The sequence below is a fragment of the Ambystoma mexicanum genome, chromosome 11 (genome assembly GCF_040938575.1).
Source record: "Ambystoma mexicanum isolate Mex_15411 chromosome 11, UKY_AmexF1_1, whole genome shotgun sequence".
NCBI lineage: Eukaryota > Metazoa > Chordata > Amphibia > Caudata > Ambystomatidae > Ambystoma > Ambystoma mexicanum.
In genome coordinates this window covers 1,467,341,446-1,467,360,125 of record NC_090934.1, presented here as the reverse complement: position 1 = coordinate 1,467,360,125, position 18,680 = coordinate 1,467,341,446, and the positions used below count along the sequence as shown (strand labels likewise).

Below are 18,680 nucleotides of genomic sequence, written 5' to 3'. Positions count from 1 at the left end.
GATCAGGCCTGCAAGCGGAGGCAGTTAAAGGTTAAATAAGTCAGGCGAGAGTGCAGAGCCTTGAGGCGCCCCGCAGGATAGTGCAGAAGGAGCGGAACTGCAGGAGCGAAAAGAAATAGCCTGAAAGAAAGGACGTGGGATACCAGAAACCCCTGCCCGTTCCGGCGGCACAGAAGGATGTCGTGGTCCACTGTATCGAAAGTTGCAGAGAGGTCGAGGAGAATCAACACCCGACCCCTCTGCGGTCCTGGATCAAAGTCATCCAGGAGTGATATGAAAGCACGGTCGAAAAGCCCATTAAGATTAATGCAGACAGTTATTTGTCTCCAGAAAACGGGAAACAGTTGGGGGTTATAACGGCTTCAATAAGCTTCACAAGCGGAGGCAGCCGAGATAATGGGTGATAGTTTATTGCCTCTGTAGGATTACGATTAGCTTTTTTCAAAAGGGGGGTAACCAGCGCCTGCTTCAGCGGAGCAGAGATAGCTCTTGAATGGTGCAAAGCCGCTGTAAATGCAGTCCTAGCCCTCAAAGGGAGGGTCTGGAGAACGTGCACGGGTGCTGCATCACTGGGAGGTGCTGATCTAAGCTTACTCCGAGCCTTAAGTACCAGAGCATCGGAAATGGGCTCACCGTTTCAAGGTGGCATGAATCAAGAACCTCATCATTCTGATTGGGGTTGATGTGTAGCGGGCACTCGTTGGCAACTGACTGACGAATCGGACCAATCTGCTCAATGACAAAGTGTTCATGACGTCGCACTGAGTTTGAGGACAGGAGGCAGCAGCCTCCAAAATGGGGGCAGAGGAGAGTCCTTTGCTACTGTAAATAGTTCACATGCAGAACAAGCGGTGGATGTGATGCGGTGAGCGTAGAACAAGACTTTGCTCTCCCCCGGGGACCGAAGTGTCTTTGATCCAAATCAGAAAAAATACAGGAGGCTTGGACATTTCTGATGGCGTTTCCTCCTCCTGGTTGAATCCTGATGTCTCCTGCTTGCATTGCACTTTGTGGGGTGTGCCAACATGGTTTGTGAGGCACTTGTATAGAAAAGGCAAAAGCTACTACTACTGTGAATTTGTAGGTTTTCACTGTAATTTGCTATGTCACGTTGGGTTGTATTTGTATAACGCGCTGTCCGGATGAACGCCCTTCGGAAGAACATAGTCTCTGTTGAAAGTAATGAAAGGAGTGGTAAAATGTGTGTGTGCATTTATAGCCAGACAGAAGGTACTTGGAGAATGGCTAGGTCGGTCTCTCACAACATCCCATATTACAAGGGCGTGAGGAGCAGGTGCTGTGCCGGAAAACAGCTGGACTGAATTTTGGTCTCTTCTGACGCCACCAATCCCAACATACACATGGAGCTGGGTAGTAGGAGCAAGTGGGAGGCCCCCGTTATTTCTTGTTTGCTACGTTTTATTGACTGTATCTTTACTCTCCTCTTTTGTTGGCAGTATTTGCCTGTTTTTAAGGGAGTAAATGTTGCTTATCAATAGGGATTTGCGTCTCTTTTTAACACCCCAATCTGCTCTTTTTCCAGTAAACTGCCGTACGATGTGACCCCAGAACAGGCTTTGGCTCATGAGGAGGTGAGGACCAGGCTTGATGCATCCGTCAAAAACATGCGGACAGTGACGGACAAGTTCCTTTCAGCCATCCTTAGTTCGGTGGATAAAATCCCGTAAGTGCACGGGGCGATCAAAGCGGTGGAGGGAGGGACTGGTCATGTGAAAGTCTCTGAAGGGGCCGGCTAATTCCCTCCAGTCGTTTGCAGTTAGATTGTAAGGGACTAAAGCGTTCTCTTTCTCCTGGTTCCTCTTTGCAGGTACGCCATGCGCTATATTGCCAAGGTGCTGAAGAATTCACTTCATGAGAAGTTTCCGGATGCTGGCGAAGATGAACTCTTAAAGGTATGCTTCTAGCTTTTAAGACAGAGAAGTGGCATTCCCTCCCATATGGCTTCTCTCCCACTGGCTCCTGATCCTGTGCCCCGTAAAAGAAAAAGTAACTTTTCATAGGGCAACAAGATACTTTACAAACAACAGTCTTCATTACATGCAAGAAGCCTTCTCACCTTCACGCCAGGTTTCACCGCAAAACTTGACAGCACACTCCTCTCTCATCAGCTCCCGAATCCCACCTACAGGAAACGCTTAGTAGTCCATTTGTAGTTTCATCCCTTTGACTCTAGTACAGCAGCATCAGTAGAGCTCCCCTAACTGAAAACATGCGGAAATTCAGGAAGCCATCAAGACCAAAGCCCCCACCCGTCTGCGCCTCGCATAGGTCCCTACATCTCGACTATCCCCAACGACATCCACTCCCCACCCAAAAAGAAGCTAATAACTACCACAACTAATCCCTGAGCCCCTCAACTTCACAACCATGAGACAACTGAACCGAGGTGCCCGAATAATTGTGAAATATATTAGAACATGGCAATGAAACCTATTTAAATGATTCATTAATTATAAATGATAGACTGTCGGGTTGCAAAGCAGTAAAAAGACCCTTCGTAAAACCCGTTGAAACCTTTGGGTGTTTTGCGGTAATGGTGACTCTGTAGTTATGGTTAAGTTGCACTGCCACAGCAAAGGGCGATTTTGGGAGACTTCTAACATTGTACTTCTTGCCTGCTCAAAGAACTCTGCGCTACACGCAGATGACTGATAACCGCTGCAAAGGTCAACTATTACCAACACACCATAGCCAAGGCCAACAATGAAAGCAGAGCCCTCTTCAAAGCCATCAAGCACCGCATCAACCCTCTGCCCGACCCATCCGTACCACACTCCATTCAGGAATCTACCACCATCAACTCTTTCTTCATCAATAAGATCAGCACGGTCCGCCAACACATAGACGCCAACGCTGCAACTGACAACACACTACACATCCCATCTCACAAAACCCCAACCACCCAGACAACTTTCAAGACACTGGGCCTCATTACACGGAAGGCGGCAAGGGTTTACAGGGAACCGGTAAGGGCACCGGTACCGGTAAACCCTTACCGCCTTACTACAAGGTCCCTTTGCGGGTCCTCCCTTAACGCCTGCTTATTACAGGCGTTAAGTACGGGACCCGCAAACGGACCTTGGTGCTAATTACGGTACCGCAATTTACGGTACCGTAATTAGCACCTTCACCATTAACATGGAGCCCTATGGGGCTGACTGGCAATGGTGAAGGGGCAATGGTGGATGGCGGAATTAGCGCCCCCACACACCTTGGAATATGGCGCTAATTCCGCCATCCACCAAGGCGGACCCGGTAAGGTACCGGCGGCAGCCATGGCGCTAATAGTGCCATGGCTTACCGCCTTCTGTGTAATGAGGCCCACTCACTAGGGAATACCTCACTGCCATTCCAGCACCCCTCAAAGCCACATTGTATACAGACAACATCTTCCCTGCCTCCGTACTCCGGACCCTTCCAACTGAAGCACTCCTCCCTTACCAGACAATCGCCAACAGCTCCCTAACTCAAGGCACATTCCCCGCGACCCTCAAGACTGGACAAATCCCCCTGCTTCTGAAAAAAATGACACTGAACCCTGACGGCCTTAGCAACTGCCGCCCCATCAAATCTTCCCTTTCTAGGTAACATTTTTGAGAAAGCAGTAGCCATGCACCCCCTCAAGCACATCGAAGTCAACAACCTCCTTCAGTCCTACCAAACTGGCTTCAGACCCAGATGCAGCACAGAAACGGTTACCATCCTGCTGAAGTCCTCGATGATGGCCAACCTTACCTCCTGGTTCTCCTTGATCTCTCAGCAGCATTTGACACAGCAGACCACCAGACACTCACCGGCAATCTCCATCACTGCATGGGGATCAGCAAGATCGTCCTCAGCTGCTTCAAATCATGCCTTGCTAATCAACACCAGTTTGTATAAATGGATTCCTCCAGATCAACTCTACCCATCTCCCGGGAAGTCCCGCAAGGATCCATTCTCTCACCTGTGATCTTCAATCTACACATGGAACCACTTGGAATCCTCCTCTCTCCACACAACATCCACATCCAGCAATACGCAGATAACACGCAGATCTACCTCAAGATATCCTCCATCGAAGACCTCTATAGGCTCAGGGCCGGCCTCACATTGATCCAATCCTGGATGGCCAGCGCTTACCTGAAGCTCAACCCATCTAAGACTGAATTCCTACTGTTGACCAACAACACCGAACTCCGGGACACATCCAGACCTAATTCTCTGCTATGCACCTCAAAGGCTTCGCCCCTGCTCCAAGTTTCTTGGGTTTGACATCGACAGGGTCCTCTTCTTTAAACACTGCATAGCAACAAAGACAGAAACAGCTTAGTACTAGCTTTCTCTCCTGTGGAAAATCAAGCCCTTGACCCGAGAAAACAACTTCAGATCTGCTGTCCAAGCATTGGTCTACTCCCACCTGGATGGTGGCAATGCCTTCTGGCGACTACCCTAGCACCCAAGAGATGTGTCCTGCATGCTGCAGCATGACTCATTAAAGAACCCCGCAAAATTAATCACATCACCCCAACCCTCATCGAACTGCACTGGCTCCCGCTGCAAGCCCTTATTATCTTCAAATCCTGCCTCATCATCTACAAGGCTGTCACCCTGAAGTCCCCAAACCCCCATCATTCAACCCTGCAGCCTCATCTGCAGGGCTGTCACCTTGAAGACCCCAAGCCCCTATCATCACATCCTGCTGCATCATCTACAAGGCTGTCACCCCGAAGTCCCCAAGCCCCCGTCATCACATCCTGCTGCATCATCTACAAGGCCGTCACCCTGAAGTCCCCAAACCCCTATCATCACATCCTGCTGCATCATCTACAAGGCTGTCACCCTGAAGTCCCCAAGCCCCTATCATCACATCCTGCTGCATCATCTACAAGGCCGTCACCCTGAAGGCCCCAAGCCCCTGTCATCACCTCCTGCTGCATCATCTACAAGGCTGTCACCCCGAAGACCCCAAGACCCCGTCATCACATCCTGCTGCATCATCTACAAGGATGTCACCCTGAAGTCCCCAAGCCCCCATCATCACCTCCTGCTGCATCATCTACAAGGCTGTCCCTCTGCAGTCCCCAAGCCCCTGTCATCACATCCTCCTGCATCATCTACTAGGCTGTCACCGTGAAGTCCCCAAGCCCCTATCATCACATCCTGCTGCATCATCTACAAGGCCATCACCCTGAAGTTCCCAAGCCCCTATCATCACATCCTGCTGCATCATCTACAAGGCCATCACCCTGAAGTCCCCAAGCCCCTATCATCACATCCTGCTGCATCATCTACAAGGCTGTCACCCTGAAGTCCCCAAGCCCCCATCATCACATCCTGCTGCATCATCACAAGGCCGTCACCCTGAAGTCCCCAAGCCCCTATCATCACATCCTGCTGCATCATCTACAAGGTCGTCACCCTGAAGTCCCCAAGCCCCCATCATCACATCCTGCTGCATCATCTACAAGGCTGTCACCCTGAAGTCCCCAAGCACCTATCATCACATCCTGCTGCATCATCACAAGGCCATCACCCTGAAGTCCCCAAGCCCCTATCATCACATCCTGCTGCATCATCTACAAGGTCGTCACCCTGAAGTCCCCAAGCCCCCATCATCACATCCTGCTGCATCATCTACAAGGCTGTCACCCTGAAGTCCCCAAGCACCTATCATCACATCCTGCTGCATCATCACAAGGCCATCACCCTGAAGTCCCCAAGCCCCTATCATCACATCCTGCTGCATCATCACAAGGCCATCACCCTGAAGTCCCCAAGCCCCTATCATCACATCCTGCTGCATCATCTACAAGGTCGTCACCCTGAAGTCCCCAAGCCCCCATCATCACATCCTGCTGCATCATCTACAAGGCTGTCACCCTGAAGTCCCCAAACCCCTATCATCACATCCTGCTGCATCATCTACAAGGCTGTCACCCTGAAGGCCCCAAGCCCCTATCATCACCTCCTGCTGCATCATCTACAAGGCTGTCAACCTGAAGTCCCCAAGCCACTATCATCACATCCTGCTGCATCATCTACAAGGCCGTCACCCTGAAGTCCCCAAGCCCCTATCATCACATCCTGCTGCATCATCTACAAGGCTGTCAACCTGAAGTCCCCAAGCCACCATCATCACATCATGCTGCATCATCTACAAGGCTGTCACCCTGAAGTCCCCAAGCCACCATCATCACCTCCTGCTGCATCATCTACAAGGCTGTCGCCCTGAAGGTCCCAAGCCTCTATCATCACATCCTGCTGCATCATCTAAAAGGCCGTCACCCTGAAGTCCCCAAGCCCCTATCATCACATCCTGCTGCATCATCTACAAGGCTGTCACCCTGAAGTTCCCAAGCCCCTATCATCACATCATGCTGCATCATCTACAAGGCTGTCACCCTGAAGTCCCCAAGCCCCTATCATCACCTCCTGCTGCATCCTCTACAAGGCCATCACCCTGAAGTCCCCAGGCCCCTATCATCACATCCTGCTGCATCATCTACAAGGCCGTCACCCTGAAGTCCCCAAACCCCTATCATCACATCCTGCTGCATCATCTACAAGAAGTCCCCAAGCACCTATCATCACATCCTGCTGCATCATCTACAAGGCCGTCACCCTGATGTCCCCAAGCACCTATCATCACATCCTGCTGCATCATCTACAAGTCCGTCACCCTGAGGTCCCCAAGCCCCTGTCATCACATCCTGCTGCATCATCTACAAGGCGGTCATCCTGAAGTCCCCAAGCCCCTATCATCACATCCTGCTGCATCATCTACAAGGCCGTCACCCTGAAGTCCCCAAGCCCCTATCATCACCTCCTGCTGCATCATCTACAAGGAAGTCACCCTGAAGTCCCCAAGCCCCTATCATCACATCCTGCTGCATCATCTACAAGGCCGTCACCCTGAAGTCCCCAAGCCCCTATCATCACATCCTGCTGCATCATCTACAAGGCTGTCGCCCTGAAGTCCCCAAGCCCCTATCATCACATCCTGCTGCATCATCTACAGGGCTGTCACCCTGAAGTCCCCAAGCCCCTATCATCACCTCCTGCTGCATCATCTACAAGGCTGTCACCCTGAAGTCCCCAAGCCCCTATCATCACATCCTGCTGCATCATCTACAAGGCCGTCACCCTGAAGTCCCCAAGCCCCTGTCATCACCTCCTGCTGCATCATCTACAAGGCCGTCACCCTGAAGACCCCAAGCCCCCGTCATCACCTGCTGCATCATCTACAAGGCTGTCACCCTGAAGTCCCCAAGCCCCTATCATCACATCCTGCTGCATCAAATGCAAGTCTGTCACCCTGAAGGCCCCAAGCCCCCGTCATCACCTGCTGCATCATCTACAAGGCTGTCACCCTGAAGTCCCCAAGCCCCTATCATCACATCCTGCTGCATCATATGCAAGTCTGTCACCCTGAAGGCCCCAAGCCCCTATCATCACATCCTGCTGCATCACCTACAAGGCCTTCACCCTGAAGTCCCCAAGCCCCCATCATCACATCCTGCTGCATCATCTACAAGGCCGTCACCCTGAAGTCCCCAAGCCCCCATCATCACATCCTGCTGCATCATCTACAAGGCTGTCACCCCGAAGACCCCAAGCCCCCGTCATCACATCCTGCTGCATCATCTGCAAGGCCGTCACCCTGAAGTCCCCAAGCCCCTATCATCACATCCTGCTGCATCATCTACAGGGCTGTCACCCTGAAGTCCCCAAGCCCCTTTCATCACATCCTGCTGCATCATCTACAAGGCCGTCACCCTGAAGTCCCCAAGCCCCTGGCATCACCTCCTGCTGCATCATCTACAAGGCCGTCACCCTGAAGGCCCCAAGCCCCTGTCATCACCTCCTGCTGCATCACCTACAAGGCTGTCACCCTGAGGTCCCCAAGCCCCTGTCAACACATCCTGCTGCATCATCTACAAGGCCGTCACCCTGAAGTCCCCAAGCCCCCGTTATCACATCCTGCTGCACCATCTACAAGGCCGTCACCCTGAAGTCCCCAAGCCCCCGTCATCACATCCTGCTGCACCATCTACAAGGCCGTCACCCTGAAGTTCCCAAGCCCCCATCATCACATCCTGCCTCATCATCTGCAAGGCTGTCACCCTGATGTCCCCAAACCCCTATCATCACATCCTGCTGCATCATCTGCAAGGCTGTCACCCTGATGTCCCCAAACCCCTATCATCACATCCTGCTGCATCATCTACAAGGCCGTCACCCTGAAGTCCCCAAACCCCTATCATCACATCCTGCGGCATCATCTGCAAGGCTGTCACCCTGAAGTCCCCAAGCCCCCGTCATCACATCCTGCTGCATCATCTACAAGGCCGTCACCCTGAAAACCCCAAGCCAGTATCATCACATCCTGTTGCATCATCTACAAGGCCGTCACCCTGAAGTCCCCAAGCCCCCATCATCACATCCTGCTGCATCATCTACAAGGCTGTCACCCCGAAGTCCCCAAGCCCCCGTCATCACATCCTGCTGCATCATCTACAAGGCTGTCACCCGAAGTCCCCAAGCCCCTATCATCACATCCTGCTGCATCATCTACAAGGCTGTCACCCTGAAGTCCCCAAGCCCCCGTCATCACATCCTGCTGCATCATCTGCAAGGCCGTCACCCTGAAGTCCCCAAGCCCCCGTCATCACCTCCTGCTGCATCATCTGCAAGGCCGTCACCCTGAAGTCCCCAAGCCCCCGTCATCACATCCTGCTGCATCATCTACAAGGCTGTCACCCTGAAGTCCCCAAGCCCCTATCATCACATCCTGCTGCATCATCTACAAGGCCGTCACCCTGAAGTCCCCAAGCCCCTATCATCACATCCTGCTGCATCATCTACAAGGCCGTCACCCTGAAGTCCCCAGGCCCCTATCATCACATCCTGCTGCATCATCTACAAGGCTGTCACCCTGAAGTCCCCAAGCCCCTATCATCACACCACGCTGCATCATCTACAAGGCTGTCACCCTGAAGTCCCCAAGCCCCTGTCATCTAATCCTACTGCATCCCCTACAAGGCCGTCACCCTGAAGTCCCCAAGCCCCTATCATCACATCCTGCTGCATCATCTACAAGGCCGTCACCCTGAAGTCCCCAAGCCCCTATCATCACCTCCTGCTGCATCATCTACAAGGCTGTCACCCTGAAGTCCCCAAGCCCCCGTCATTGCATCCTGCTGCATCATCTGCAAGGCCGTCACCCTGAAGTCCCCAAGCCCCTATCATCACATCCTGCTGCATAATCTACAAGGCCGTCACCCTGAAGTCCCCAAGCCCCTATCATCACATCCTGCTGCATCATCTGCAAGGCCGTCACCCTGAAGTCCCCAAGCCCCCGTCATCACATCCTGCTGCACCATCTACAAGGCCGTCACCCTGAAGTCCCCAAGCCCCCATCATCACATCCTGCTGCATCATCTACAAGGCCGTCACCCTGAAATTCCCAAGCCCCCATCATCACATCCTGCTGCATCATCTGCAAGGCCGTCACCCTGAAGGCCCCAAGCCCCGATCATCACATCCTGCTGCATCATCTACAAGGCCGTCACCCTGAAGTCCCCAGGCCCCTATCATCACATCCTGCTGCATCATCTACAAGGCTGTCACCCTGAAGTCCCCAAGCCCCTATCATCACACCACGCTGCATCATCTACAAGGCCGTCACCCTGAAGTCCCCAGGCCCCTATCATCACATCCTGCTGCATCATCTACAAGGCTCTCACCCTGAAGTCCCCAAGCCCCTGTCATCACATCCTGCTGCATCATCTGCAAGGCCGTCACCCTGAAGTCCCCAAACCCCCATCATCACATCCTGCTGCATCATCTACAAGGCTCTCACCCTGAAGGCCCCAAGCCCCTATCATCACCTCCTGCTGCATCATCTACAAGGCTGTCACCCTGAAGTCCCCAAGCCCCTATCATCACATCCTGCTGCATCATCTACAAGGCTGTCACCCTGAAGGCCCCAAGCATTTATCATCACCTCCTGCTGCATCATCTACAAGGCTGTCACCCTGAAGGCCCCAAGCCCCTATCATCACCTCCTGCTGCATCATCTACAAGGCTGTCACCCTGAAGTCCCCAAGCCCCTATCATCACATCCTGCTGCATTGTCTACAAGGCCGTCACCCTGAAGTCCCCAAGCCCGTATCATCACATCCTGCTGCATCATCTTCAAGGCCGTCACCCTGAAGTCCCCAAGACCGTATCATCACATCCTGCTGCATCATCTACAGGGCCGTCACCCTGAAGACCCCAAGCCCCTGTCATCACCTCCTGCTGCATCCTCTACAAGGCTGTCACCCTGAAGTTCCCAAGACCCTATCATCACCTCCTGCTGCATCATCTACAGGGCCGTCACCCTGAAGACCCCAAGCCCCTGTCATCACATCCTGCTGCATCATCTACAAGGCTGTCACCCTGAAGACCCCAAGCCCCCGTCATCACATCCTGCTGCATCATCTACAAGGCCGTCACCCTGAAGTCCCCAAGCCCGTATCATCACATCCTGCTGCATCATCTGCAAGGCCGTCACCCTGAAGTCCCCAAGCCCCTGTCGTCACATCCTGCTGCATCACCTACAAGGTGGTCACCTTGAAGTCCCCAAGCCCCCATCATCACATCCTGCTGAATCATCTACAAGGGTGTCACCCTGAGATCCCCAAGCTCCCGTCATCACATCCTGCTGCATCAACTACAAGGCTGTCACCCTGAGATCCCCAAGCTCCCGTCATCACATCCTGCTGCATCATCTACAAGGCTGTCACCCTGAAGTTCCCAAGCCTCCGGCATCACATCCTGCTGCATCATCTACAAGGTCGTCACCCTGAAGACCCCAAGCCCCTATCATCACATCCTTCTGCATCATCTACAAGGCCGTCACCCTGAAGTCCCCAAGCCCCTATCATCACATCCTGCTGCATCAACTACAAGGCTGTCGCCCTGAAGGCCCCAAGCCCCTATCATCACATCCTCCTGCATCATCTACAAGGCTGTCACCCTGAAGTCCCCAAGCCCCCATCATCATATCCTGCTGCATCATCTACAAGGCTGTCACCCTGAAGACCCCAAGCCCCTGTCATCACCTCCTGCTGCATCATCTACAAGGCCGTCACCCTGAAGTCCCCAAGCCCCCGTCATCACATCCTGCTGCATCATCTACAAGGCTGTCACCCTGAAGTCCCCGTCATCGCATCCTGCTGCATCATCTACAAGGCTGTCACCCTGAAGTCCCTAGGCCCCTGTCATCACATCCTGCTGCATCATCTACAAGGCTGTCACCCTGAAGCCCCCAAGCCCCTGTCATCACATCCTGCTGCATCACCTACAAGGCTGTCACCCTGAAGTCCCCAAACCCCTATCATCATATCCTGCTGCATCATCTACAAGGCTGTGACCCTGAAGTCCCCAAGCCCCTATCATCACCTCCTGCTGCATCATCTACAAGGATGTCACCCTGAAGGCCCCAAGCCCCTAGCATCACCTCCTGCTGCATCATCTACAAGGCTGTCACCCTGAAGTCCCCAAGCCCCCGTCATCACCTCCTGCTGCATCATCTACAGGGCCATCACCCTGAAGTTCCCAAGCCCCTATCATCACACCACGCTGCATCATCTACAAGGCCGTCACCCTGAAATTCCCAAGCCCCCATCATCACATCCTGCTGCATCATCTACAAGACTGTCACCCTGAAGTCCCCAAGCCCCTATCATCACATCCTGCTGCATCATCTGCAAGGCTGTCACCCTGAGGTCCCCAAGCCCCTATCATCACATCATGCTGCATCATTTACAAGGCTGTCACCCTGAAGTCCCCAAGCCCCTATCATCACCTCCTGCTGCATCATCTGCAAGGCTGTCACCCTGAAGTCCCCAAGCCCCTATCATCACATCATGCTGCATCATCTACAAGGCTGTCACCCTGAAGTCCCCAAGCCCCTATCATCACATCCTGCTGCATCATCTGCAAGGCCGTCACCCTGAAGACCCCTAACCCCTTTCATCACATCCTGCTGTATCATCTACAAGGCCGTCACCCTGAAGTACCCAAGCCCCTATCATCACATCCTGCTGCATCATCTACAAGGCTGTCACCCCGACATCCCGAAGTCCCCAAGCCCCCGTCATCACATCCTGCTGCATCATCTACAAGGCCGTCACCCTGAAGTCCCCAAGCCCCTATCACATCCTGCTGCATCATCTACAAGGCTGTCGCCCTGTAGACCCCAAGCCCCCCATCATCAAATCCTGCAGCATCATCTACAAGGCTGTCACCCTGAAGTCCCCAAGCCCCCATGATCACATCCCTGCTTCATCATCTACAAGGCCGTCACCCTGAAGTCCCCAAGCCCATGTCATCACCTCCTGCTGCATCCTCTACAAGGCCGTCACCCTGAAGTCCCCAAGCCCCCGTCATCACATCCTGCTGCATCATCTACAAGGCCGTCACCCTGAAGTCCCCAAGCCCCTATCATCACATCCTGCTGCATCATCTACAAGGCCGTCACCCTGAAGTCCCCAAGCCCCTATCATCACATCCTGCTGCATCATCTACAAGGATCTCACGCTGAGGACCCCAAGCCCCCATCATCACATCCTGCTGCATCATCTACAAGGCTGCCACCCTGAAGTCCCCAAGCTCCTATCATCACATCCTGCTGCATCATCTACAAGGCTGTCACCCTGAAGTCCCCAAGCCCCTATCATCACATCCTGCTGCATCATCTACAAGGCTGTCACCCTGAAGACCCCAAACCCCTATCATCACCTCCTGCTGCATCATCTGCAAGGCCGTCGCCCTGAAGCCCCCACCCCCTATCATCACATCCTGCTGCATCATCTGCAAGGCCGTCACCCTGAAGTTCCCAAGCCCCCGTCATCACATCCTGCTGTATCATCTACAAGGCCGTCACCCTGAAGTCCCCAAGCCCTTATCATCACATCCTGCCTCATCATCTGCAAGGCTGTCACCCTGAAGTCCCCAAGCCCCTATCATCACATCCTGCTGCATCATCTACAAGGCCGTCACCCTGAAGTCCCCAAGCCCCCATCATCACATCCTGCTGCATCATCTACAAGGCCGTCACCCTGAAGTCCCCAAACCCTATCATCACATCCTGCTGCATCATCTACAAGGCCGTCACCCTGAAGTTCCCAAGCCCCTATCATCACATCCTGCTGCATCATCTACAAGGCCGTCAGCCTGAAGTCCCCAAGCCCCGTCATCACATCCTGCTGCATCATCTACAAGGCCGTCACCCTGAAGTCCCCAAGCCCCCATCATCACATCCTGCTGCATCATCTGCAAGGCCGTCACCCTGAAGTCCCCAAGCTCCCCATCATCACATCCTGCTGCATCATCTACAAGGCCGTCACCCTGAAGTCCCCAAGCCCCCATCATCACATCCTGCTGCATCATCTGCAAGGCCGTCACCCTGAAGTCCCCAAGCCCCCATCATCACATCCTGCTGCATCATCTACAAGGGGGTCACCCTGAAGACCCCAAACCCCTATCATCACATCCTGCTGCATCATCTACAAGGCCGTCACCCTGAAGTCCCCAAACCCCCATCATCACATCCTGCTGCATCATCTACAAGGCCGTCACCCTGAAGTCCCCAAGCCCCTATCATCACCTCCTGCTGCATCATCTACACGGCCGTCACCCTGAAGTCCCCAAGCCCCTGTCATCACCTCCTGCTGCATCATCTACAAGGCTGTCACCCTGAAGTCCCCAAGCCCCTGTCATCTAATCCTGCTGCATCATCTACAAGGTGGTCACCCTGAAGTCCCCAAAACGCTATCATCACATCCTGCTGCATCATCTACAAGGCGGTCACCCTGAAGTCCCCAAAACGCTATCATCACATCCTGCTGCATCATCTACAAGGCTGTCACCCTGAAGTCCCCAAGCCCCTATCATCACATCCTGCTGCATCATCTACAAGGCCGTCACCCTGAAGTCCCCAAGCCCCTGTCATCACCTCCTGCTGCATCATCTACAAGGCCGTCACCCTGAAGTCCCCAAGCCCCTATCATCACATCCTGCTGCATCATCTGCAAGGCCATCACCCTGAAGTCCCCAAGCCCCTATCATCACATCCTGCTGCATCATCTGCAAGGCCGTCACCCTGAAGTTCCCAAGCCCCCGTCATCACATCCTGCTGTATCATCTACAAGGCCGTCACCCTGAAGTTCCCAAGCCGCCATCATCACATCCTGCTGCATCATCTACAAGGCCGTCACCCTGAAGTCCCCAAGCCCCTATCATCACATCCTCCTGCATCATCTGCAAGGCCGTCACCCTGAAGTCCCCAAGCCCCTATCATCACATCCTGCCTCATCATCTGCAAGGCCGTCACCCTGAAGTCCCCAAGCCCCTATCATCACCTCCTGCTGCATCATCTACAAGGAAGTCACCCTGAAGTCCCCAAACCCCTATCATCACATCCTGCTGCATCATCTGCAAGGCCGTCACCCTGAAGTCCCCAAGCCCCTATCATCACATCCTGCTGCATCATCTACAAGGTCGTCACCCTGAAGTCCCCAAGCCCCCATCATCACATCCTGCTGCATCATCTACAAGGCTGTCACCCTGAAGTCCCCAAGCACCTATCATCACATCCTGCTGCATCATCACAAGGCCATCACCCTGAAGTCCCCAAGCCCCTATCATCACATCCTGCTGCATCATCACAAGGCCATCACCCTGAAGTCCCCAAGCCCCTATCATCACATCCTGCTGCATCATCTACAAGGTCGTCACCCTGAAGTCCCCAAGCCCCCATCATCACATCCTGCTGCATCATCTACAAGGCCGTCACCCTGAAGTCCCCAAGCCCCTATCATCACATCCTGCTGCATCATCTACAAGGCCATCACCCTGAAGTCCCCAAGCCCCTATCATCACATCCTGCTGCATCATCACAAGGCCGTCACCCTGAAGTCCCCAAGCCCCTATCATCACATCCTGCTGCATCATCTACAAGGCCGTCACCCTGAAGTCCCCAAGCCCCTATCATCACCTCCTGCTGCATCATCTACAAGGCCGTCACCCTGAAGTCACCAAGCCCCTGTCATCACATCCTGCTGCATCATCTACAAGGCCGTCACCCTGAAGTCCCCAAGCCCCTATCATCACCTCCTGCTGCATCCTCTACAAGGCCGTCACCCTGAAGTCCCCAAGCCCCTGGCATCACATCCTGCTGCATCATCTACAAGGATGTCACCCTGAGGTCCCCAAGCCCCCGTCATCACATCCTGCTGCATCATCTACAAGGATGTCACCCTGAGGTCCCCAAGCCCCCGTCATCACATCCTGCTGCATCATCTACAAGGATGTCACCCTGAGGTCCCCCAGCCCCCGTCATCACATCCTGCTGCATCATCTACAAGGCTGTCACCCTGAAGTCCCCAAGCCCCCATCATCACATCCTGCCTCATCATCTGCAAGGCTGTCACCCTGAAGTCCCCAAACCCCTATCATCACATCCTGCTGCATCATCTACAAGGCTATCACCCTGAAGTTCCCAAGCCCCCGTCATCACATCCTGCTGTATCATCTACAAGGCCGTCACCCTGAAGTCCCCAAGCCCCTATCATCACATCCTGCCTCATCATCTGCAAGGCTGTCACCCTGATGTCCCCAAGCCCCTATCATCACATCCTGCTGTATCATCTACAAGGCCGTCACCCTGAAGTCCCCAAACCCCTATCATCACATCCTGCTGCATCATCTACAAGGCCGTCACCCTGAAGTTCCCAAGCCCCTATCATCACATCCTGCTGCATCATCTACAAGGCTGTCACCCTGAAGTCCCCAAGCCCCTATCATCACATCCTGCTGCATCATCTACAAGGCTGTCGCCCTGAAGTCCCCAAGCCCCTATCATCACATCCTGCTGCATCATCTACAAGGCCGTCGCCCTGAAGTCCCCAAGCCCCTATCATCACATCCTGCTGCATCATCTACAAGGCTGTCACCCTGAAGTCCCCAAGCCCCCATCATCACATCCTGCTGCATCATCTACAAGGCCGTCACCCTGAAGTCCCCAAGCCCCTATCATCACATCCTGCTGCATCATCTACAAGGCCGTCACCCTGAAGTCCCCAAGCCCCTATCATCACATCATGCTGCATCATCTACAAGGCCGTCACCCTGAAGGCCCCAAGCCCCCATCATCACATCCTACTGCATCTACAAGGCCGTCACCCTGAAGTTCCCAAGCCCCTATCATCACACCACACTGCATCATCTACAGGGCCGTCACCCTGAAGTTCCCAAGCCCCTGTCATCACATCCTGCTGCATCATCTACAAGGCCGTCACCCTGAAGTCCCCAAGCCCCTATCATCACATCCTGCTGCATCATCTACAAGGATCTCACGCTGAGGACCCCAAGCCCCCATCATCACATCCTGCTGCATCATCTACAAGGCCGTCACCCTGAAGTCCCCAAGCCCCTATCATCACATCCTGCTGCATTATCTACAAGGCCGTCACCCTGAAGACCCCAAACCCCTATCATCACATCCTGCTGCATCATCTGCAAGGCCGTCACCCTGAAGTCCCCAAGCCCCTATCATCACATCCTGCTGCATCATCTACACGGCCGTCACCCTGAAGTCCCCAAGCTCCAATCATCACCTCCTGCTGCATCATCTGCAAGGCCGTCACCCTGAAGTCCCCAAGCCCCTATCATCACATCCTGCTGCATCATCTACACGGCCGTCACCCTGAAGTCCCCAAGCTCAAATCATCACCTCCTGCTGCATCATCTGCAAGGCTGTCACCCTGAAGTCCCCAAGCCCCTATCATCACATCCTGCTGCATCATCTACACGGCCGTCACCCTGAAGTCCCCAAGCCCCTGTCATCACATCCTGCTGCATCATCTACAAGGCTGTCACCCTGAAGTCCCCAAGCCCCTGTCATCACATCCTGCTGCATCATCTACAAGGCCGTCACCCTGAAGTCCCCAAGCCCCTGTCATCACATCCTGCTGCATCATCTACAAGGCTGTCACCCTGAAGTCCCCAAGCCCCTATCATCACCTCCTGCTGCATCATCTACAAGGCCATCACCCTGAAGTTCCCACGCCCCCGTCATCACATCCTGCTGCATCATCTACAAGGCTGTCACCCTGACGTCCCCAAGCCCCTATCATCACATCCTGCTGCATCATCTACAAGGCTGTCACCCTGACGTCCCCAAGCCCCTATCATCACATCCTGCTGCATCATCTACAAGGCTGTCACCCTGACGTCCCCAAGCCCCTATCATCACATCCTGCTGCATCATCTACAAGGCCGTCACCCTGAAGTCCCCAAGCCCCTGTCATCACATCCTGCTGCATCATCTACAAGGCCGTCACCCTGAAGGCCCCAAGCCCCTGTCATCACATCCTGCTGCATCATCTACAAGGCCGTCACCCTGAAGTCCCCAAGCCCCTGTCATCACATCCTGCTGCATCATCTACAAGGCCGTCACCCTGAAGTCCCCAAGCCCCCGTCATCACCTCCTGCTGCATCATCTACAAGGCGGTCACCCTTAAGTCCCCAAGCCCCCATCATCACATCCTGCTGCATCATCTGCAAGGCTGTCACCCTGAAGTCCCCAAGCCCCTATCATCACATCCTGCCTCATCATCTACAAGGCCGTCACCCTGAAGTCCCCAAGCCCCTATCATCACATCCTGCTGCATCATCTACAAGGCTGTCACCCCGAAGACCCCAAGCCCCCGTCATCACATCCTGCTGCATCATCTGCAAGGCCGTCACCCCGAAGTTCCCAAGCCCCTATCATCACCTCCTGCTGCATCATCTACAAGGCCGTCACCCTGAAGTCCCCAAACCCCTATCATCACATCCTGCTGCATCATCTACAAGGCCATCACCCTGAAGGCCCCAAGCCCCTGTCATCACCTCCTGCTGCATCATCTACAAGGCCGTCACCCCGAAGACCCCAAGACCCCGTCATCACATCCTGCTGCATCATCTACAAGGATGTCACCCTGAAGTCCCCAAGCCCCCATCATCACCTCCTGCTGCATCATCTACATGGCTGTCACCCCGAAGACCCCAAGACCCCGTCATCACATCCTGCTGCATCATCTACAAGGATGTCACCCTGAAGTCCCCAAGCCCCCATCATCACCTCCTGCTGCATCATCTACAAGGCTGTCACCCTGAAGTCCCCAAGCCCCCGTCATCACATCCTGCTGCATCATCTACAAGGCTGAGACCCTGAAGTCCCCAAGCCCCTATCATCACATCCTGCTGCATCATCTACAAGGCCGTCAACCTGAAGTCCCCAAGCCCCTATCATCACATCCTGCTGCATCATCTACAAGACTATCACCCTGAAGTCCCCAAGCCCCTATCATCACATCCTGCTGCATCATCTACAAGGCCGTCACCCTGAAGTCCCCAAGCCCCTATCATCACATCCTGCTGCATCATCTACAAGGCCGTCACCCTGAAGTCCCCAAGCCCCTATCATCACATCATCACATCCTGCTGCATCATCTGTGAGGCTGTCACCCTGAAGTCCCCAAGCCCCTATCATCACATCCTGCTGCATCATCTACAAGGCCGTCACCCTGAAGTCCCCAAGCCCCTATCATCACATCCTGCTGCATCATCTACAAGGCCGTCAC

General features: G+C 54.0%; 1 protein-coding gene across 2 annotated transcripts in view; it reads left to right on the top strand.

The window, feature by feature from the left end:
* Nucleotides 1-18,680, top strand: part of IQGAP1 (IQ motif containing GTPase activating protein 1) — a 473,401-nt gene that overhangs the window by 370,240 nt on the left and 84,481 nt on the right. For both annotated transcript variants that reach the window (XM_069625145.1, XM_069625146.1), the window contains 2 exons: nt 1,544-1,684; nt 1,829-1,913. In XM_069625145.1, the coding sequence (XP_069481246.1) occupies nt 1,544-1,684; nt 1,829-1,913 (226 nt within the window). The remainder of the gene's footprint in view (nt 1-1,543; nt 1,685-1,828; nt 1,914-18,680) is intronic.